The sequence below is a fragment of the Pyxicephalus adspersus genome, chromosome 4, assembly GCF_032062135.1.
Source record: "Pyxicephalus adspersus chromosome 4, UCB_Pads_2.0, whole genome shotgun sequence".
Classification (NCBI taxonomy): Eukaryota; Metazoa; Chordata; class Amphibia; order Anura; family Pyxicephalidae; genus Pyxicephalus; species Pyxicephalus adspersus.
In genome coordinates, this window is record NC_092861.1 from 5,916,200 (window position 1) to 5,939,745 (window position 23,546).

A 23,546-nucleotide genomic window follows, 5' to 3' on the forward strand; every position below is an offset into this window, starting at 1 on the left:
TGCCCACTGAAGCACATGTTAAAATGGTTGGCGAGGTTACATCCTGGGGTAAAACTTCTCTGTGTAATGTGTATACATCGTGATACTAAGACATACCCAACCATGCCGGTCCAGATCAGCACGAGCTTGGGCATGGTTACTCACCTTGTGACAGATGGCTTGGTAGAGAGGTTCAATAGAACACTAAAAATAATGTTGAAAAGGGTGGTACAAAAAGATGGGAAACATTGGGACTGCCTACGAATTGGTAAAATATCAATTGTATTTTGATATTTGTGCATGCAGACATATAGCATAAAGCTTGCTATATACAGTACAGAAGGGAAGTAGGGAAGGGGACAAAGCAACTTCTTAAACAGGTTTGAGGGGTTGATACAATAAATATTTCATTTTCATAAACACATTCATAGGCTATTTAGCTCAGAATCAATCCAATAGTGATGGATAGAGGCTGTGACCCAAGGCACATCATTGAGCACAATCCAGGAGGCTTGTGTTTCATACTTATGTTCCACTGGACTTTAGTGAAATCAGATAATAAAGGTCACATCCTTTCTATTTTGTGTTTGATCACAGTGGTGGTAATGTAATTTAAAATAATGAAAACAAGGTGGTGATTTGGAAACAACGGGGTCACAGCACACAAGAGAGACCTAACTACACATATATCTTATACATTAGCTGAAAAATCGCATTTGATTACTTCATAAAGTGAAATTAATAGCAAATAAAATTGATGCAACCAATATCTTCCGAGGAAGCCTTCGGGTGAAACGCGTCAGGGATCTAAAAATTTGAGAAAGATACAAATGCTGTTGTATACGAATTCTTTTTAGAAATAACATGTATGTAGAGCTTTACTGTATGTTTTTAAGATGCAATATAATAAATTGGATAAGTAATTTGAAATATTGTGATAAGATTTTTTGGTGCGGCTCCCAAAAAATCCCTAAAACACAACACATTGCATTGGAATCTATATAAATATGATGTGGTGCTATTAATTAGAATCTCCCCTATATCCTTTTTTGGCAACCTGAAAATTTATAAATCTGCCAACAAATTGGATGTTGGTATTAGATAATGCATGTCTGAGATGAGTATGCCTACCTTGCTGAGGGTGGGTTATCAGGAGCAACTATGTCCTTTGCCCTGATGTAATAAAGCCCTCCAAGATTGGAGAATACCGGAGAACCTAGGTGATCCATCAAACCCAGACTTGAAATCTTAAAAATCAATTGCTATTAGATGGCAAATGCTTTCAATCCTGGACTAGATTCATTCCATGTTTGATGGATCACCCAGGTTCTACCATGACAGTCTATCTTCTTCAATCTTGAAGAACTTTAATAAGTAGGTCAATAAAAAATTATGTTATCATGATTCTAACCCTTCCCTGTTGTATCCTAAGCTAAAAAATGAGGAGCTAGGCGTCAGTGATATTAGTGAATCTCAAAGTTATAGTGAGTGTGCTCCACTAATTTCTGCTTGGCTAATTAAGACAATGGCCTTTGTTTTTACCAGCTGCTCCTTCAAAGCATTGGAGGCATTTTGAAGGGAAGCAACGATACACGGTCATCTTGTTATTTATTTCCATCAAACCAGCCCAAATGTTCTCTTTTCTTATCTTTTTGCTTGCGATGTCCTTATCATATACTTTATGGTATATAAATGCTTTCTGGTTTTTAAATTTATTAAACTCTGAAAGTTTTTCGATGATATTGTCATCATGCTTCGTGTTGGTGCACACGCCTACACACGGGGAGTTAAGACTGAAGAAGACAGCACAATCTGCTTCAGAATTCTTGTTTAATAATTGTTGGACAGGGGAGTCCTTGGATTCGGGTGGAGGAAACAGGAGACGATATTCAGCATGCATGTTACATTCTTTGTTCGTTTCTTTCTTTTTGCATAACGCCAATACCATTTGGCTTCCTATGTAGATTATTTTGTCATCATTCAATGCATTGGCAATTTCATTGGCTTTTTCATTTTGTAGGATTTGGCGATTGTTGTTTTTGGAAAGATTATTACATTCTTGTTTGGAGAAAACAGCAGCATAGGCATATTGATTATTTTCAGGTCTAAATTTAAATATAAAAAACAATAAAAAGTAAAATTAATAAATACAGAATGGCACAGTTTTTTTTTAAAGAACACTTAAATCTGCAGTTCACATGATCTAAATGATATGTATCAAAAGAAAAAGATTACAAAATCTCACAGTTTTTTTTCTTTAGAAAGTGGGCAAAAAAGAGTGGAGTTCTTTAATTAGCAAATAGTTTTGTTGGTGCTTTGTGGAGAGACTAGTGATTGCACACAGAAAGCATGGGGCACGCTTTTCTACTCAGGATTTGGCTTTCTAAAGAGAAAACATTGTAAGGCCAGTTTACCATCTGTGCAGTGCGGTAACACATAGTTATATAGTTCAACCACTAGTGTAATAAACATACCCCAGATAAAAACCCTATGGACATAGTTCATCCAGGGAAGAAAAAAAACATTCCTTGTTCAATTTGCACCAACAAAGGAATAAAAATTCAAATCAGATGTTCCCTGGATCAACGGTTTCTGTTATAAAACATACAGGTTTTTTCTTAAAGCATATAAAAAACTATTTCCTAAAAAAGAGCCGAATCAACATTTCCACAGACCTTACAGTGAAGAATCCCTTCCTTGTCCTGGGCTTAAACTTCTTTTCCTCCAGATGCAAAGAGCGCCCCCTTGACTTTTGTAATGACCTCAAAGTGAATATTGGGGAAGAGTGTTCTCTATATGGACCATTTATATATTTATACAGGGTGATCATATCCCCCTTTATACGTCTCTTCTCAAGGGAGAATAGATTCAGTTCAGAAAATCTCTCCTCATGGCTGAGTTCCTCCATTCCTTTGCAGCATGTGTTGCTGATCTGCAGTGCCAATAAACTAAATAAAACCTTAAGTTCTGCAGGTCTCTCAATCCCTTGATCTTCTTTCTTCCTCTTGTGGCTCTTCTGGCTTCTGCCTACGTCACCTGATCTCGCACTGTGCAGGAGCAAGATCGAGTGACTTGGCTGTTGTAAATGGGGAAAAACAGAGAGTGCCGACCTTAGTGTGCATGCATAAGTTGGGCCTTTTTCGCCAAGTAGGAAAAAGTCCTTTAGCGCATGCCCGATCTCGATCATGCACAGAAGGAGTAGCCATAAGCCTCCATGGATGCATGAAGACGCCCTGCACATCACCACAGCAAAAAGAGACAGAAGAGGAGAAGCTTTACCCTTACATAAACGTTTTGGTGATAAGTTCGCTTTAATGGCACCTCAATGCACCAACTGATGTACCTACAGTGAACTGTGCAACAGCACATGATATTACGTAAAGTGCATTGCAGTACCATAGAAGAGCATTTATAATTCAAATAGATGCACCCAGGTATGCAAGTTCTATGCAATATCACAGGGAGCTCACAACCATCTCACACTATGCTATTGGCATTTTTTTTCATATTCCAAGAAAAGCCGATGCTGAACATGCCTGAGATTGAGCATGCACAGAATTAGCAGCCAACAGCCCCCTGGGATGAGTGACATATGTATCCAAGAAGGTCGGGTCTCCTCTTCAGTCCTAAAGATAGATGGGAAAGGGGGGTCTCCCCTTCAAATTAAAAAAATGCACATTTTTTCATTATATTAAAAGGTTAGCCACCCTTTAATATAACTTAAGAAAATTGGCAATATGTCTTCTTTAAAAGCCACCAGTCACATTTTGAAGGCAGTTCCAAAGTCCCAAAACTAGGAAAGGGAGACCTGTGGGAGCAAGTCACATTTTTTTTCTCTTTGTGACATGTTCCTAAACTTTATTCTCATTTTATGGAACAATGTAATGACAGGTTATCGTTGTCTATTCCTTTGTTACAGCCCCCCAACTTCCAGGCTGTTGCATGAATAGAAAGTTCAGGTAAATCTCTTTAATTGAGCCCCGTCAATTTTTTCACTATTGGCTACTTTTAGATTCTATGTCAAATACAAAAGGCTTCCTTTATTTTGTCTGTCTCACCTCCTCTCTGAAAAACATTCACTACTTTAATTAAACATATACATGAAACAATGCTTACAGCTTGAAAGTATTTTTGATGTACTCCGTCGCTCTGTGAACTTGTATATCATTAAGAGGCATGGCGATCATGATGCAACTCCATAGGCACAGCAATGCCAAGATGGCGTGTCCCATTTTTACCTGCAATTAAGAATCATTTAATCAATGTTTCACGTTTTATATAAACACATTCCTAATAATATACAAATTGTAAATCATATTTTCACATACCATTGGTAGATTCTGCTTCTAGTTTTGAATTTAGCTGATATGACACCTCTAGCACACACATTGGTCTTTCTCCAGTAGACCGTACCTCTAGCTTACCATACATCTAGCACACACTGGGCTTTTCCCAGAAAGAATGTACCCTAAGACAAAGATTTGCCCCAGAAGAATGCTGCCCCTGCACACACAATGATAGTGGGATATCACCCACCAGCATGAACACGGCTTGTAGTATTCACAATCCATCACATAAAATCTATATTAAACAACTTCCAACGCACATTACCCCATATTAAAAAGGTCAAGAAGGGCTGATTTATAGGGTTTAAAATGTTCCCATTGGTCTGCAATGTAAGAGGAATTCTTTCAGGTGTCTACCACACTAATGTACTGTGAGCTGTGAATACAGTAATTATAAAGGGATCACTGAAGACCTGAACGTTTTTTAACATGGGTTTCACCCATGTTAAAAAAAATGGTTTAGAAATACTGCTCTAGTGGCATAGGTGTTACAAGAAAGAACCAGGTGGTGAAGTTTGGATGTGGTGGTACATCAAACACTCTGCACTATATTCATTAGCTGAGAATCATTTAAAACTGAGGATCTTCTGATGTTAGCCATCCAATCACATGCAAGCAAAAACATTTCTTTGCACAGAATTGGGTATTCTATGCAAAGTAAAGTTCATGTGATCCACTAAGGTAATTGAATTTATTGTAGGGTGATAATACACTTTTTTTAAATCCCACAATATACTCACGGATGGATTTGTACTTTTTTTCTCCGCTAGGCTGGCTACCTTGTGCTGTACCCTCCCTACCAGCCTCCATGAAAGAATATACTTACAGCTATGGTCAAATTGGAGGTGAGGTAATGGTGCGGTTACCACTTCTTCAAGTGAAGGAACCACTGCATAGAGGAAGATGCCACAAATATTTTCTCCTGGTGGCAGCTGCATCGAGAATGAATGAGGACAGCAGTGAGTGCTACAGAAGACAACCACCCGCTGATAAATAAAGATCCAAAGCTAGGGGAAGATTGACTGACTAGAAAGATAGAAACAGAGAGAGAAAGTGGAAAAGAGAGAGAGAGAGAAATGGAGAAAGAGAGGGGGGAATAGTGGGATGGAAAGGAGAGAAAAACAAAGAAAGTAGGAGAGAGAGAAAAAGGAGAGAAAGAAGGAAGAGAGAGATAAAGGGAAGGAAGAGAAACATAGAGGAAGAGAGAGGGAAAATAAAAGAGAGAGATAGAGAGACAGAGGAAGAGAGAGGGAAAATAAAAGAGAGAGATAGAGCGACAGAGGAAGAGAGAGGGAAAATAAAAGAGAGGGATAGAGAGACAGAGGAAGAGAGAGGGAAAAAGAGAAAGAGAGGGGATGAGTAAGAGAGAAAGAGAGAGAGAGTGACACAGAGGAAGAGAGAGGGAAAAAGAGAGGCAGAGCAAGAGCAATAGAGAGGGGCAGGGAGGGAGGAAAGAGAGAGAGACAGAGTGAAAAAGAGAGAAAAAAAGAAAGAGGGGGGGCAAAGAGAGAGAGAGAACCAGAGAAAAAGTGAGAAAGACAGAGATAGAGAGAAATGGAAATAGAGAAAGAGAGGGAGCAAAATAGAAGGTGAGAGAAAGATAGAAACAAAGAAAGTAAAAGAAAGAGAGAGAAGGAAGGAAGAGAGATAAAGAAGGAATGAGAGAGAAACAGAGAGAAAGAAAAGGAGAAAGAGTGGAAGTAAATTAGCTTAATTACTTGTGATTATGTGGTGACACCCAAACAGAAGGTCTCGGTATACCATATCTTTCAAGCTGTACGGTTCTGGCAGGTACAGCAGATAACAGAGATTTTGTACCTGTTAGAACAGTAAAATTGGAAGGTCTAAGTGCACCTTCTAGGGAGTTTACCTCTCTAGGCCTCTAGACCTTTGTCATGATCGTTCTGAAAAGAATTATGGCCCTGATTATACAGACATGATCCACTTTTATCGCCTTCGGTAAAACTGCCCTAAAAATATCATGCAGCCATTACTGGAGTTAACATAGATAGGCAGTGGAAGCAAAGAAATGAATAGCCGCAAAGGATGATAAAATGTCAAAACAATATTTTATAGCAAAAGGTTAATATTTTCTGATACATTCGTTTAACAAACCTAATTTTTCTATCAATTTCAGTTCAGATTTGGCTGTAAATTGTATGCACATTTTAATACTCATCAACAAATGGGCAGCAGTTTGGACTGGAGCATTCCAACAATGGGTGTGATATGTTACAACTCTCCAAGACTGGAGATGATAGACTTTTATGGGAGGACCTGGGTGAGCTGGCAAGCCTAGTAAACATTTCTTTAAAATATTTTTCTATTAGATGGCAAATGCTTTGGATGCTGTACCAGATCGATACCAGGTTTGCTGGATCACCAAGGTTCTCCTTGGTGATCTAGCTCTTTTTTGCCATTCCTTTAGAACATAATAATTCAAGCCTAATATGTATAGATTTATTTTTCCCATACCTCTCTTCAAAAAGTCTTAGATTTTATACTTTTCAAAATTAATAATAATTGTAATAAATAATTGTAATAAATGTAATAAAAGTTACAGAAACTACACCCATACAGCCACCACTTAGCTGACCTATCACCAGTCAATGTATTTTACAATAGGACCCCATTCCAAAAGTGTAACAAAAGGGAAATAGCAAAAGTACCTGCAATATGTTTATGCTCTGAAGCTTACGGATTCCTGATTTCTTTTGGCCACACATTGCTCATTACTAGCTGCTATTTATATGAGTTGCTGGGGTTATGTCCAAAAAGAGGTTGGATGGAATAGTAACAACATGTTTTTTCAGAACTGCTTACATTCAATGGAATTGTTATTTGTTTCGGTTTTATTTCAAAGACAAATAAATTTTCTTGGCAAACATTACAAGGAACATTTCTTTACAATGGAATTTATTTGCAGAGGCTTATCTTAAGTAGATTTTTGACGTTCTGCCAGATTGTAGGATAATAATAGGAGAGGTAAACTTTTTAAATTAGTTTCCTTATAATTGAGGCGTGGGCCATTTCTTAGGAAAGTGATATCATTTTTGGAAAAATAAATTAATGACCAAAGCAGTGGAAAAAGGAATTTATCAAGCCTTCCAAGTCATTTTTCAATACATGATATAAAAAAAGTATAACTACTGTACATTACGGTGACTGATGTAACTATCATGTCTGTGTTTTAAAGTGAACTTTTTCACATTTTCATCTTTGGTTTATGAATGACATGGGCCTGAGTTATACTAAACTGTTTGGGTTACTTTTAAGGGTTACTTTTGTTTAAACCTCCTAAGTTGTCAAAAAACTGTTCTGACTTCTCTCCCCTGGGCTTTTTCCCTGTCCCCTCTGCCTGATCTCTCCCCTTGGCTCTCCCCCTGTCCTTGTCCCCTGGACTCTTTTCCTGTCCCTTCCTCTTGGCTTCCCCCCTACCAATCTTTTCTGTCTAATCCTCCTCCACTGGTCTTTCTTCCTTGCTGAGCAATCAGAGCCATGGGATTGGTGAAAAAAGGGGTGACAAAACAGATTAGAATGACAATGTTAGCCTGATCTGTAGTAACATCAATGACATCAGCACTAACCAATCACAGAAGACAACGTTCTTACTGTTTGATTGGTTAGAGGTTAGAGTTGTCCACTGTTCATGGCATCCCATGCACAGAAACTGGGGCTGTGCACAGCTGAAGGATTTCTGGAGCAGGAGCTGCAGAAAATGACCAGATTGTTCAATTCTCAGGCTTCCGAAACCTCAATGCATTTCCTGCCTCTCTGCCAGCTAGTTCTTCGTGTGGATTCTCTAGATTTGACCTCAATTTGACTTCAACTCTGCCTTATCTGCTGCCTGGCCGGACCTCGGCCTGTTCAGCTACCTCACCTTGACTCATCTACTATTTAGGAGAGCCTGGGGCCCTGACCTCCTTGCATCTAGGTGGCAACCGGGGTAAAACCTAGGGGTCAGATGGATTCCTTGCCTCTGGTAATCCTGAGGTAATCCTGGAGGCAACCCGTAACAGAGGGTCTGGCAGGGAGCACAAGATGGCCACTTAAAATTTAGCACTGGGATCTTTTCATTTCTTGCTACAAACATTGGCTGGTTCTGCAGAAAGAGTTGGCAAGCCACCAGGAAATTAGCTCAGTTATACAAATACGGATACAGTCCTAGTCAGTCTGATGTTATTTTATAATACAACTGTTGACAGCTGTTGATACCACTCAGTGTTTTCTATCTAGCTGTAGAGTTTTAGAGTTTCGTAGCTTTTACATATAATTTATCCATTGCCAACATATTTCATCACCTTTCTGAGGGTTTTAGGATTAGAGGAGTTCTTTTTTTAAAATATGAATTCCAGCCTTCCCTGCAATATTGCACAGTTGTGTAGCTCCTTATCTGCAATGAAACTTTTAAATCCTATTTCACTGCACACTATGAGATTCTCACAATTCACATTTGAAGCTGTTGAAAGGTAAACAGACAATGCCTAATTCCCTGGCTAGGAGGAGTCCAGCAAAAACTTGGCTTCTCCCAGACAACTGTTGAATTTTACAATTGCTTTGGTATTGTCATGTTTATTGACAATCCTCAACTTACCCTCAAACCCTCAACTTACTACTTGGTAGCACCTCCTTTGGAAGTAATACTTGTTAATCACTTTCTGTAACAATCAGCAAGTCTTTTACATCTCTCTACTGGAATTTTGGACCACTCTTACTTTGCCAAGGTCTCTTACTCTGCTTGAGGTCTCTCAGATTTGAAGGGTTTCTCTATGGGATTTAGATGTGGACTCATTGTTAGCCACTTCAGAAGCATTTTTGAAGCATGCTTTGGGTCATTGTACTGCTGTAAGACCATTGTCCTCTAGCTGAGACCCAGCTTTTTGACACTGGACCCTGGAGAAATTATTATTGGTTGATTTTGATCCAAGTTGAGTTTTTGATATCTGTCAGCCATCTAGTATCCAGAAACTTTAACCAGGACAGAGGGACACAAGTCAAAGGGGCCAAATAAATAATCTGCATATAAATTGTATTGTAGGCTTAAAGGGGATATTATATAAAAGTAGTAGTACCTTGGTGTTGTGATCAGTCGGAAGAATGCTTCTTACATTGCTGGCCAGAGGGAGGAATGTCACCATTACAGATACCCAAGAAGATCATTGGTGTCACTAACTGATATTACACAAGGAACCCCTAGCAACCTCTGGAGGAACCCTGGGATTTCATGGAACCCTGGTTGAGAAACACTGTTGTAAAGAACTGTATATACAGCCACCATTAACATAGCACATAAAGGCAATCATTTACACTGATTAGGTTTAGAGACCCAATGGTACTCAATAGTGGAGAATGGTTCATGGTGAGGTGGATCAAATGGAACCAAATATACACGTTTAGGCATGTCTGCACACCTACCTTTGCCCCCCCCCCGCCACAAGCTTTAGCAGAGAAAAAAAGTGCTTCAAGTCTGGAGAAGATGGACTATCATTGGCGAACATGGGTTATATAGCAAATCTGGAATAGAATGGATCTTCTCCGATCTTTGATAGTGCTTTGGAGTGTTTTGATAAATCAAACCTAAAGTAAATCTACTCACAATTCGTTTTTCAATATGTGGGGTGCTTTGTGGGTACTACAAAAAGATCAGATTATTAAGGGGGGATGTTTGTTAGGGGCAGGATACAGGGGAAATACTAATGAATGTGTGCTGTAGGACCGACCTTGGATCTCATAGAAGAAAAACAAATATATGTACTCCCTTTTGTAACCCATCTAATTTTATTAGAATCCTTTTTTGTCCTGCAATTTATATTTACAATGTATTTATTTAAACAAATATGAATATGTTTTAAAGTTCCTTGTAAGACTCATTTTTCTTTTTTTGTCCATATCTCAAAAATAGAATTATTTTGATCTGTGTCAAGTGAATGGTTTGACTAATGAACTGTATAAAAGGCTTTCATAGTCGTATTATTGTGAAAACAAATCTCATTCCATTGTCTGTGTCCTCAGATAATGTTACAAGACCTCTGCCAAGATCCTTTGGCTCTGGTTCATATGTTCTCGGAAGCTTTGCACAATACGTTGACGGTAATATGTCTTTGTAAGCCAAGCATGATCTCACTTATAATTTCATTGCTGGTGTTGCCAGTGACATGTGTGGAAGGATCCGATCCTAACTCTGCTTGTATGCTGAGTGAACCCAAACTGGATGGCTACTACAAGGAAGGAGATTTCATAGTTGGTGGGATCATTCAGGTGACCAGAGATTACTTTGTTCGGTACTCTAAATTCATTAAAAAGCCAAGACCCATCCCTTGTGGACTGTAAGTTTCTATAACTCTAAAGCAAAACTGGTATTTTGTGTTTTATGTTTCCTGCACTCTAAGACGATATTATATATACGTCTCTTTGATTTACTTTCACTGTAAGGGATGTAAATGTGCATGTGGATTTTACCAATCGGTGGTGTGATGTATAAAATAAATTTAAGATTACCTTCTGATATGCCTGGAAATGTCTGGATTGATAAAATCTTGTATCATGTGTGTTTCCATCTTTAAAAAAAAACCTTACAAAAGAGCAAAAGTAAATCAAAACAACCCCCTCCTTGCTATTTACTTTTAAAGGCGGGAGTGCTGTGTTAGAACAAATTGTATGAAATTGAAAAATATTGTTCCTCTAAATTGCAACATTTATCCATTTGTTGCTGGCATACAATAATGTTTGCCCATTTGTTGCTGACAAATTTCACGTTTGCCTTCCTATTATCAGGATTAACATTTATTTGCTTATTCGTTGACCGCAGTGTTTGGAGGGCCATAGTATGAATATGTTGCTATCCATTACAACGTTGGCCAGATTATCAAACATTATCTTCATGTTCCAAAAGGATTTCAAATCGATCAGGAGAACTTTTTTTTAAACAAATTTCACATAAGCAATGTTTCTCCAGGGAGAGGTAGGACACTTCTCTCCCAGTGCTTGTGACATCTCAGTGTGAATGTCCAGTGTGAATGCTGACTTTCCCTGGAGAAACAAAAACTTCATGACGGCGCGTAACTTCAGCTACGTGAAACTTGCTTGTGCCTCTGCCATCACAGCTTCTCACTAAAAGTAAAAACAGTTTTAGGAACCCCAAAGACCTGATATTTTCACAGCTACATACTAAAATATTAGGCTGTCATATGGCCCCACACTCATTGTTCTATTTCATCTGGAAGGGGGCAAAGCCAGGAAATTCACAGCACCCAGAGCTTTGATTAAAATCTATTGAACTACTAATAAAATGAAAAACATCAAATTTACTAGAAATAAGTTATTAATTCCTTGTTCGAGTTTATTTTGCAAAGCCCTTGAATGTAGTATTCTGCCATGGAGGTAGTATTGTCTGGGTATGGGAAGGGGGGGGGGGGCTACCATTTTACCTCAGCAGGGTAAATTTATACCATATTAAAAAAGTGAAAAAAACAGGGGGGTTGTTTTGGCACATTTGCTTGTATGCAATATATTGAAAATAAAATTTAGTATCAAAAAACAGCAAAAGATGTTAAAACTCATCAAATTATAGATGAAAAGTTATAAAGCCACCACAATCACAACATCATATTAATAAGTTCTTGTTAGCTATGGATTAGAATGCCTATACTTTACAGAAATTCAATTTTTTTTTCCTCTGTGGCCTGAAGTAGATGGGGGGTCAACAGGAATATTGGTAAGCAAAATAGCACATTGCATTACATATCATCCTCTTTCAATGAATTTTGACAACTAGGCTTTTTAGGAGATGCACTAAAAAATGGAAAGTCAAAAAATCCCAATATTCATAGGTAAAGTTTTTCCTGGGGACATGAATTACCCTGCAACAGATAATATAATGCAATATAAATGTATATAAAATATATGCAAATTTGGTGGTGCCAGGAAATCCCTTGCAAAGCCTGAGTGGGGAAAAATCTCAGCCTTATCTTCACCTATGAATATTAAGTTTTTTTCCCCCTCTATTTCTGGGAATATTTCTTAGTATTAAAAATATAAAGGTTTGCCTGGTTAGTTTTCTCTGTCCCAGAACCGGTATGCAGCTCTTCTGTTCAGGTCATTGTAAGCTGTATGGTTGTTTCTGGTGTGTAATTCTAGCCACTAAGGTCCATAGATCAACTTTACATGCAGACAATTAGAATTCTTTAGAATGGGTTCAGCAATGACAGCAATGGCAGCAATGATCAGGTATTTGCTGTCAGGAATTTAGAACCACAGCATGCACAATTATATTAGAAGCAGTTCAGGATGGCAGACTATTTCCTAATGTGGAATTGTAAGGATTAGAAGGCCAAAATAGCTGAAAATGTGTAAACTGAAACTCTCTAAGCTAAAATCTTAAGCACACTACACCTCTTTTTAGCACCAGGGACAGCTTTCATGCAAGAAATTTTACGCAAGTGGCAGTGGAGCAAGATGGAACGTGATGAGCTTGGTAGTTGGAGCTTATGGGGCTTTTTTTTGCGTAGATCTGTTCCTGGGGTACAGAGGGAAGGATGGAGGGTTGTAAATAAAAGTTTTCATACAAATAAAAGTTGACTCAGCCTACATAAAACATATACAAACTGAGACATTGGGCTTGAGTTAATAAATCTCCTCAAGACTGGATCACCCAGGTTATCCAATGATGGTCTATCTTCTCCAGTCTCGGACCCAGTGTAACTATTACCTGATTAATTATATAAAACCAATGAAACAATGTGATACAATGTAATTTAAGAAATAGTACTTTAGTTCTGTGCATTTAGGGGCTAAAAGGCATTGGTTAAGGGACATTATCATGGCAGACACTTATAAAAAAAAACAGCATGGAAGGTCTTTTCATGGGTTTCATAGGAAAAAAAGAAAATACACAAATCCTTTCAATAATATTTTTTTATTATTATTATTATTATTATTATTATTAATAATATTAATAATAATAATAATAATAATAATAAGAAGAAGAAGAATAAGAATAATAATAAACAACATATTACACAGCGCTGTATATTAAATAGGGGTAGCAAATGACAGACGGTTATAGACAGTGACACAGGAGGAGCAGAGGACCCTGCCCTGAGAATCTTACAATCTAGGAGGTGGGGGAAGTCTTACACAATAGGAAGAGAGATATGGAGTCATGGGAAGTAGTGAGGGTTTTAAGAGACAGAGGAAGATGGGTAGGCAAGTCTGAAAAAGTGTGTTTTGAGTGCTGCTTTAATGAGCAGAAGGTAGGAGCAAGCCGAATAGGATGAGGAAGACCATTCCAGAGAGTCAGGGCAGCTCTAGAAAAGTCCTGGAGCCATGCATGTGATGCGGTTATGAGTGAGGAAGTGAATAGTAGGTCCCTGGAGAAGCGGAGAGAGCGGCTAGGGGAGAATTTTTTTACCAGGTCAGAAAGGTAGGTTGAACAGGAGCTGTGTAGGGATTTTAAGGCAAAACACAGAGCATGAATTTGATTCTCAGGTCAAATGGAAGCCAATGAAGGGAACTACAAAGAAAGGCAGCAGTAGAGCAGTGGGAAGGATGAATAAGTCTGGCTATGGCATTCATAATAGATTGTAGAGGACAATGTAGAGGAGTCGGGTTAGTGGAATACCAGAGAGGAGGAGGTTACAGTAGTCCAGACAAGTGATGATAAGAGCGTGTACAAGGAGTTTGGTGGTCTCTGGGGACTGGCCTCTGTGGAGGTCATTGGCCACTTTAATAAGGGCTGTTTCAGTGGAATGGGCAGCTCGAAAGCCAGTTTAGGGAAGGTCAAATATAGAGTTGCTGCTTAGCTTATCGGGGAGTCTTTTGAAAACAAGGTTCTTAAGAAGTTTGGAAACATATGAGCGAACAGGAATAGGACGGTAGCTAGAAGGTAAGTAGGAGTTCAGTAAGGGTTTTTTCAGGATAGGGAGAATAATGGCATGTTTGAATATGGAGGGGTAGATTCCAGTAGAGAGGAAAAGGTTGAATAGTTCAGTCAGGGCAGGGGCCAGGGTGGAGGAGTGGGGATGGAGTGGATTAGAGGGAACTTGGTCAAGCGGACTGATAGTAGATGGAGGTGATGAAAGGGGACTTCATCCACAGTAACAGGCCTGAGGGAGGTCTGAGATGATTTACAGATGGGAGGGGTGGATATGGTTTGAGTGGCCCGGTGAGCATAGTGTCTGATTTTGTCAATTTTATCCCTAAAGTAGGTGGCTTTATCTTGGTAATTGTAGAGGGAGCAGGTGTGGGATTTAGGAGGTAGTCATTTGTTGAAAATAGGCTGCGTGGGTTGGATGCTTGATAGGAAATGACAGCAGATAAATAATTTTGCTTGGTGACAGTGAGTGCAGTGTTAAAGTTTTGTAGTCTGGCTTTGTAGTCCATGAAGTCAGCGGTGAGACCAGATTTCCTCCACTGGCGCTCAGCTGCATGAACAGTCTTTTGTAAGTGTTTGGTGTGATTGTTGTGCCAGGGTCAGGGGTTGGCAGGGCGGGGGTAACGGAAGGTGGCAGGGGCAATTTTATCTTATTATAGGAAAGAGAGTGGTTGAACTAGGTGGCAGCTGAATCCAAAGGAGGAGGTGATGGAGAGCAGTTTGGCTGAAGAAGAATGGTTGAGGTCATCCACTGCAACAATAAAGTCACCAAAGATGAGGGTGGATGTGGGAGAATGGTTAAGGTCATGGGTCATGAGGGTGGACAGGTCATGGAAAAGAATATGTGGGAGCCAAGAGGCAAAGTTGTCCAAAAATTGTGGGACTGAGACTAATATGTCAGGGAATGCCCTAAAGCTGCACATGGTATTTTATTAGAAGAATGGGGTGGGTTGTCTTTAAATTCCAACCTGGCTCATATCAAAGGATTTTGCCTTTGCAGAATTCTGAAATACAGACAGAGCATATTTAGTGGGATGAGCTAAGAGTGTGCCATATGTAGCTTCCTGGAAACACTACAATGCCCTGCCTTAGAATTTATTTTAAAAAGGAATTTGTTCAATTTATTGAAAAAATGTAATACCTATCTTTACTTTTAAAGAGCCCTCCCTGCAGTAATCACTGTCTTCTTATGGGTTTTTTTTCACCGCACCCAAACTCACACTGCAAAGGCGTGAGCTCAGGTGACATTTTTTTCCTGAAAATGTTCAAAAAATTTAATTGCCTAGGCCCCAGATGGGAAAGCCCACCTGTGTGCATATCAGAGATCAGACATGCACAGATGGACCAGCTCAAAACATACGTCATATATCATGTCATGCCATGGAAAATGGGTGCTATTAAGTACATTTTAACCGAGAATTGCAGTTTTTTTAGAGGTTCACCGCTCAACTCTTTAAATACAATGACACAATGACAATGGCATCACATGAATTCTTTTTATAATTTTAACCTAACTTTATTCTGACAACTTCTGGACAGAACCATAAGCAAGATTTAGGGGTCCCATATAACTATAAATTGGAGGTTTTGCATATTTCCAATGTTGTCCTCCAAGATGCATAGAAGGGCATTCCCTTTCGTATCCTTAGACATTTATTGGCATTCCCATGGCATTTTGGTGCATTTGGTTGTTGCTTTCCGGAACCCATATTAAACTATTATAATTTTGTTCTAATTGACTTGGGTTTTCAGATTTGTATTTGGCCTGAACCCATACATCAAGGCATGTTTAGACGTAAAAGACTACAACTGAAAAGAGATATATTTGAGCAACATAAAGCATGGCAATACTGACAAGATAGGGTAAGGGTAGAAGTACCATTAGAGTAACAGTTACAGTGTGTGGCCATTTTACTTATCAGAATGGGCCTGAGTAATTAAAGCTCCCCAAGGATGGGGGATATAAAGTATGGGAGAACATGGTTCATTTATTTTATTAGCTATTAGTTGTCAAACAATTTTAATTCTGAACCAGATCCATTTACTGGATGGCCCAAATTTTTCCATGATATTCTATCTTCATCAGTCTTAGAGTTGGTAAAATCAGGCCATTTGTCTTTGGGTAGATAAGAGTTTATTTGTGTTCTTTGAGAGTTGTAGTTTCAATCAAAAGTATGTAACAGATATATGGGTTTACATAAAATACCAGTTAGGATTTTGTCAGCCTTTCTATTGCATTACCTAACTTTTTTATTTTGTACATAATTTTTAATAAATGCATATTTTTTCAAATACATTTCCAAGTAATATTTTTCTCTTATATATGTTGTAGTACCTCAGTCAACCTTTATCGCCATTTACTGGTCTTTCTTTTTACCATTGAAGAAATCAATAATAGCACTGAAATTTTACCCAATATTACCCTTGGATACAAGGTATTTGATTCATGTGCCATTGATCTATACTCTGTAGCCAGCACCCTGACAATTTTATCTGGAGGAGAGAAAATAATCCCCAATTACAGCTGCTGGAAGGAAAATCAAATGGTGGGGCTCATTGGAGACATTTCTGCTCAGTCATCTTCATGCATTGCCAGGTTAGCTGGTATCTACAGATATCCTCAGGTATGGACAATACATTGCCAACAGCAGAACTTTCAGCAAAAATGAATAAAACAAATAATAATAATAACACTTACTTTTACAAGTGTAAAGCTATCGGTACCACTGCAACCTGGGTCCATTAGGTCCTGCACTGTCTCAGTTTCCCATCTTCTATCTGACACAGACTGGACAGTCAGCACAGCCATCTTCTTTCTTCTTTTTCGTATATCACCCAATCTTGCACAGTACAGGTACCAATCCGATGACATAAAATGTAAAAAAAATGCTGATCTCATTGTGTATTCATTTTTTTTACATTCCAAAAAAGCCCCATCGGTCTTGGGCATACACAGAAAGAGCAGTCCACGGCCCCCTTGGATACGAGATTTGTGTGTCTCAGGAGGCTGCAGATTTCCCCTACAGTCCTTACTGCTATGGCAGAGAAGATGAAAGAGTAAGAGTCCTCCTTGAAACAAAAACACATCTTTCATTGTATAAAAGGCTTAACCACCCTTCATATAATCGGTTGGTCTATCCATCGGGAGTTTTCTTCCATCTGGTATCGCATTGTCCTGGTATCCATCTTCAACCTGGCGCCAATATCTCCTAATCTCGCACAGCACAGGTGTAAGATTCATCGAGGTATTTAGGGGAAAAAATTGCCGATCTCACTGCACATTCGTGAGATCGGCAATCTTTTTTTTCTATTGATGAAATGGCTTCTTCAGAAGGAGTACCCAAGAGCCTTCCAGGATGTGTGATGTCGATATTGCGGGAGGCTCTGTACTCCTATTAATTCTTGATCCCCAAGTGATCAAAAGATAAAGGGGTGGTGTTGCACCCTTTTTTTTGAAAATCAAAAGAAAATTTTTACTTCAAATAAAAGACTTGTCTACCTTTTCATGTAAAGTAAAAATTCGGACTTTAGGTAAGTTTGCATATCTAATGCATGTCTTCTAAAGGCAAGGAAGACATGTTTTGTTTTGATTTTTTTTTTTTTTTGGTGTAAAGCAGAAAACAAAATACTAAAGAAAATCTTTGGAAGTACATCTAACTCTTGCTGACAGATCATATGAAATAACTTATACTTACCACTTGATACATACACATGTATGTTTTCAGCTTTGTATGGGACATGTATGTGTCCCATACAAGGCTGAAGACATACATGGTTATGTATCAAGTAGTAAGTACAAATATATGACATTTAAACACATTGTTTGGCTTGGAAAAAACAGGAGTCTGATATTGTGCATTTGGGAGTTGTGTCTGTTTGACTGTTGGGTTGTGTTTGCTTGACTGACAGCTTTTTTTGCTTGCTGACCTCTAAGAAGCAGTGGTAAATCCTTCACATCTGATTTAAGTTCCTGGGACACTCATCTCAGGCTTACTCAATGTTTAGCTTGTGAAACAAGTGGCCCTTTGACCAAGTGGAGTTGAAAAACAAAAGGAGTTAAATCCTTAAACACTTATAACTCCTTGTAAATGAAAATTGTTACTGGGAAGATGAGTGGTAGCAAGGTGGAAGGTTTGGTTCAGTCTGCCATATGTATGCACAAATGGAGCAACAGCTCCTAGGTGAATACCGCTGTGACAGATGTGAGCAAGTCACCTTTCTGGTATCTCACATTGGAGAGCTGGAGAAGCGCAACACTGAATCATTGGATCATCTTGAGAGGAGACTCCACCTCACTGAGCAGACCGGTAATGGCTTAGATTTGGAGGGTGGAGAGATTAATCAGGATGAACATTTAGAGAGTTAGGTTAATGTAACTAGAAAGAGTGGTAGGGGCACCCAGAAAAGGAAGGCCAATCCTAGGTTTGAGCACCCCAACATGTTTGCAGAGTTATGTGAAATGAGAGTAAATTTTCCATTATTAAGGGCGGCTCTCTGTGACTTGGACTGGGAGACAATATTGTCCTCAAAGAACACAGTACAGAATTAGGAATGTTTCACACAGGCAAACTGAAAAATATATTCCAATGGGTAATAGGTTTAAGAGGCTAAAATTAAAAACTATGTGGCTCACAGGTGATGTTAAAAAAGCCATGAGGAACAAGAAAAGGGCATTTCAAAAATATAAAAATGATTTGAAACCTATAAAGAATATAACAAAAGATGTAAAAAGGAGATAAAATGTGCAACACTTGAAAATGAAAGACAGATTGCAAAGAAAAGTAAGGGCAACCCCAAAAATGTTTTCACATATAATAATAGCAAAAAGATCAGATCTGAGCATGTAGGCCCCCTAAAGGATGTCGCTCGGTTGGTAACTGGGGATAAAAACAAGGCAGATTTACTAAACACTTTTGTTAGCTCTGTATAAAGGAAGGAAAATGGCAGAGCTCAAGCCCAAATTCATATCAATGTCACTGCCCTAAATGAGTCACAATGGCTCAGAACTGAAATGATAGAGAAACAGCTGGGAAAAATTAAGGTTGACAAAGCACCAGGACCTGACGGAATACACAGGGTTCAGTGTTGAGAACTTTACTGTTTACCATCTTTATAAATGATATAGAGTTTTGGATTAAAAGTACCATTTCTGTGTTTGCAGATGACACCAAACTATGTAATGGAATTAAGTCCATACAGGATGTCTATAATCTACAAGCAGACATGGATGTACTGTTTGATTGGGCGGCCAAGTGGTAAATGACATTTATTATAGATAAATGTAAAATTATGCACTTGGACATCTAGAATATGCAGTCCAGTTTTGGGCACCAGTTCAGAAAGAGGATGTTGTTGAATTGGAGAGAGTGCAGAGAAGGACAAATAAATTAATAAAAGGAATGGAGGAGTTCAGCTATTAGGAGAGATTAGCTGAACTGAATATATTCTCCCTTGAGAAGAGACGTATAAGGGGGGATATGATCACCCTGTATAAATATATAAATGGTCCATATAGAGAACTCTCTTCCCCATTTTTCACATTGCTTCTGGAGGAAAAGAAGTTTAAGTTCCAGTTAAGGAAGGGATTCTTCACTGTACGGTCTGTGAAAATGTGGAATCGGCTCCCTCCAGAAGTAGTTTCAGCAACTACTTTAGATTGTTTTAGAAAAAGCTGGATGAACACAGAATATAACTGGGTTTTAAGGCTTTAAAATAAAAATAACAGTGACTGTTGATCCAGGGAACATCCGATTGCCGCATGGAATTAGGAAGGTTTTTTTTCCCCCTGTTGAAGAAAATTGTACCAGCAGTTTTTTCTTTTCTTTTTTCTTCCTCTGGACTAACTAAGTCTTATAGGGTTGTATATCTGGGATAAGTTTATTTCCTAGTGGCTGACCTTGATGGACTTATGTCTTTTTTCAACCTAACCTACTATGTTACAATGTAACTATGTAATATGAAGTGAACTGCCTAATGATAAATCCTTAGATATGTCTCCAATCTAGGGATTTCAAATTCCAATCCCTTACATCCGCCGAAGAATCGCTTTGTGAAACCCGTTGTAAAACTAGCACTTATCAAGGGATTTCAACCCTATTTGGCATACTCTGTTGCATAGGTGGACTTACTTATGTCACAATAATGTGCTTAATCTATGCCCTGGGAGATACTCATCTACAACAGGAAATAACATGTACAGATGTTTAGTTAGATAAATGTATTTTAAAAACACTTAATACTTTGGGTCTTATGTATTTCCTATTATATTACAAGTGTCTTAAAAGTTGGTTGTTGTATTATCACTTACTATAATGTTGTAATTTCTTATCTCATAACTGAGTACATTTTCAGTCTTTCCTTCTACATACAGATCAGTTACGGCCCCATGACGTCAGTCCTTACAGACATCCACCAATTTCCAACATTTTACCAGGTTCTTCCACTAGAATTATCAGCAGTGGATGTGATTGTTAATCTACTGAAACATTTCGGCTGGAAGTGGGTTGGACTCCTTACATCAGATGATGAGACTGGCCACAGGGCTGGTGACATTCTAAGGAATGAAATTTCCAACTATGGTGGCTGTGTGGCCTTTTCCATTGAGGTTTATGATGACTTGACCATGTTACGTCAGCGAGCAGAAATTATTAAGAAAATCAATTCAAGCTCTGCCAATGTGATTGTTTCTTTCTTGCATGTCAATTTTGCTCAGGCATTTGTCAAAGCATTTTTCTATCCAAAACTGCTTAATAAATTTTGGATCATGTCGCTTTTTTTCAGTGATGTCCCAAAGATAAGGTCTCACAACATTATATACACATTTAACGGCAGTTTAGTAGTTCTGCTTCAGCAAGGACTAATTCCGGGATTTAAACAGCATTTTTATACATTGAAACCAGCGGACTTCCCTAATGATGTTAATTTTCACTCTGTGTTTGGGAGATTAGCAAGTTGTACTTTCACACACAGAACAGATAACATTCTTCCTATGTGTACAGGGAATGAAACGTTAGATGAAGAATTTTTGGCACTATTTGACTTTTTTACCTTCAGAACTTCCTATGGAGTGTATACTGCAACATATGCCCTTGCTCATTCTCTTCAAGACATGATGACCTACACAAAGGGACCAGAAATGTTTTTAACGTATTTTAAACAGTGGAAGGTAGGCTACACAGATTAAGGTGAAATCTTCTCATCATCAACAAACAATTGAACCCATACAGATAAAGGATACAGAGGCATACAATATGAAATACATACCAACCAACCAACATATTTATAAATCTATGCATGAAGTTCTATACACAACATCATCAATTGACCCGCTTCCTACCTACCAAAATTATTTGTGAGGTTAACCACTGTCAGGATCTCCACAGGCTGGTTTTGTGGATTCACCTGAAGCTTTGGCCCAGACTTAATAAAGTTCTCCAATGCTGGAGAGAATACACTTTCATCAGTGAAGCTGGGTAATCCAGCAAATCTGGAATGGATTTCCTAAAAGTCATTAGCTATTTGTTAGCAAATGTTTTCAATCCTGGACCAAATACATTCCAGGTTTGCTGGAACCCCCAGCTTCACTGATGAAAGTGTAGTCTAAGTGACACCAGGAGACACCGTAAGAAGTGATGGGCCGGTAGCCCAGAGGCCACCTTGTTGCTGGGTGTCACCCTACCTAAGGAGAAAAGCTGGAGTGGTCTTGGTGTGGAGACAGGTGGCAGTCACATGCAGTCCAGGAACAGGTAATGGGTCAGGACAGACAGCAGACAAGCTTAATCATGATCCAGGCACAAGTCAGGGAAGGAGGCACGCAAGCCTAGATAGGGGCCAGACACAAGTCAGCGCAAGTGGTAGACAAGCTTAGTCAGGATCCTCGATTTCCACTATGCTTTACGCTTCTACTGTGCCTCACTGTAGCTCCTCACTTCTAGCAGTTATTTGACAGAATGTCAGCTCCTTAATCTTTAATGCAAACCATAGATTATCAGGAAGAAAGCAAAGTACTGAGAGCTATTCTCTACTGGAAACTTTGATGGTAAATTGCTTCATAATGACTATAACTACAAAGGTCAGGAAGAGCACATTTTAAAACTTAGTAACAGATTTTCTAAAAGATGTACATATTTGAAAGTTTATAGCAGTGTTTTTCAACCAGGGTTCCTCCAGAAATAACTAGGGGTTCCTTGCGCGAACGAATGAGTAATTCAAGCCTTTCACGTTAGTTTAACCTCCCTATCGGTTTATTTTTTTCCGGTTTTATATGTCTAAAAGTGGTACATTGTTTTTCATGAAAATGTATTTTACAGTATAATATAATAGTATGAGTATAATAAAGTTTGAAACACAAAATCATGTAAAAATAATACATTGAATAATAATAATAAATTGAATAAATTCAGTGATTCAGCAAACCTGGAATGGATCTGGTCAAGGATTGAAAACTGCTAACAAATAGCTTGACTTTTAGGAAATCTATTACATGTTTGCTGGAATACCCAGCTTCACTGGTGAAAGTGTATTCTCTCCAGCCTTGGAGAACTTTAATAAATCAGGGCCTATGTATCTGTAATGAGGCATCCAATATGGTAGAGACAAGGCTTTGCTTCCTCATGTCAGAAACTCCTGAAAAGATTTACAGTCCTAAAATCATACTAATTTTGCTTCAAAACTCATGAGATAAGAAATAAAAGTCATATTCATATGACATCAAAGATCTAAAACTATGGTATTGGGCTGTAGGTACAACGGGGCAGGGAATACTAATGGCATTAAGAATTGGGTGAAAGTTTAGGAGTTTGAAGAGATACGTGATGATAAACTAGAAAAAATAATGTTCTGCTAGATGTGAAGAACCTAAATGAATAAAGGTGCAAGTTGGAGATTAAAGGAGAAAAGAGATGTCAGACTGTAAAAAAAAAAAAAAAAAAAAGAGCAGAACCAGAGGAGAAGGAGGTGTGTAGCTGAGCCGCCATATTCACAACACTTTTCTATTTGTCTGCTTGATTTATTTAAAAACTTTAATGAAAGTACATGCCATGTCAAATAATTAAATTAGTAAATTAAATAAATTAAAACTCTTAAAATAAACATCCTATCATTCCTCATCAGCTAAACTGGTTTCTCCAAAAAGTGAATTTTACCACTTTCTCCGGAAATAAAATCTTCTTTAATAAAGACAGAAGTGTGGAAGCACATTTTGATATTGTAAAATATTTTTTTACTCGACAATTTGCACAGTCAGTGATAACGGTTGGGAAATACCATTCATCAGGTCCTAAAGAAAAACAGCTAAAAATATACAATTTCTCAAAATTGTGGAAACCATATTTTAACCAGGTAATCTGAAT

At 38.4% G+C, this 23,546-nt stretch overlaps 2 protein-coding genes across 3 annotated transcripts; one reads left to right on the forward strand and one right to left on the reverse strand.

Annotated features, from left to right (window-relative positions):
* Positions 1–241: 241 nt before the first annotated feature.
* On the reverse strand, positions 242–7,048 carry LOC140328000 (uncharacterized). Its single transcript, XM_072407271.1, has 3 exons — positions 6,995–7,048; positions 4,096–4,217; positions 242–2,084 (listed from the first exon to the last, which is right to left on the reverse strand). The coding sequence occupies exons 2-3, from the start codon at positions 4,209–4,211 to the stop codon at positions 1,493–1,495; spliced, it is 708 nt and encodes a 235-aa protein (XP_072263372.1). The 5' UTR covers positions 4,212–4,217; positions 6,995–7,048; the 3' UTR covers positions 242–1,492.
* Positions 7,049–10,442: 3,394 nt separating this feature from the next.
* LOC140328001 (vomeronasal type-2 receptor 1-like) lies at positions 10,443–23,540 on the forward strand. Of its 2 annotated transcripts, none has more exons than XR_011920193.1 (2): positions 10,443–10,651; positions 20,567–20,964. XR_011920193.1 is itself a non-coding variant. In XM_072407272.1 (2 exons), exons 1-2 carry the CDS (start codon positions 10,515–10,517, stop codon positions 21,377–21,379), a joined length of 969 nt encoding a protein of 322 aa, XP_072263373.1. In that variant the 5' UTR covers positions 10,443–10,514; the 3' UTR covers positions 21,380–23,540. The 2 variants fall into 2 exon arrangements, 1 of the variants encoding a protein (XP_072263373.1); XM_072407272.1 differs by having other exon boundaries at positions 20,548–23,540.
* Positions 23,541–23,546: the final 6 nt, after the last annotated feature.

Coding starts and splice junctions, on each gene's coding strand:
- LOC140328000 (XM_072407271.1), bottom strand. CDS start 4,211: ATGGGACACGCCATCTTGGCATTGCTGTGCCTATGGAGTTGCATCATG. Junction 2,085..4,095: donor ATCAAAAATACTTTCAAGCT/GTAAGCATTGTT, acceptor ATTTAAATTTAG/ACCTGAAAATAATCAATATG.
- LOC140328001 (XM_072407272.1), top strand. CDS start 10,515: ATGCTGAGTGAACCCAAACTGGATGGCTACTACAAGGAAGGAGATTTC. Junction 10,652..20,547: donor AGACCCATCCCTTGTGGACT/GTAAGTTTCTAT, acceptor GTACATTTTCAG/TCTTTCCTTCTACATACAGA.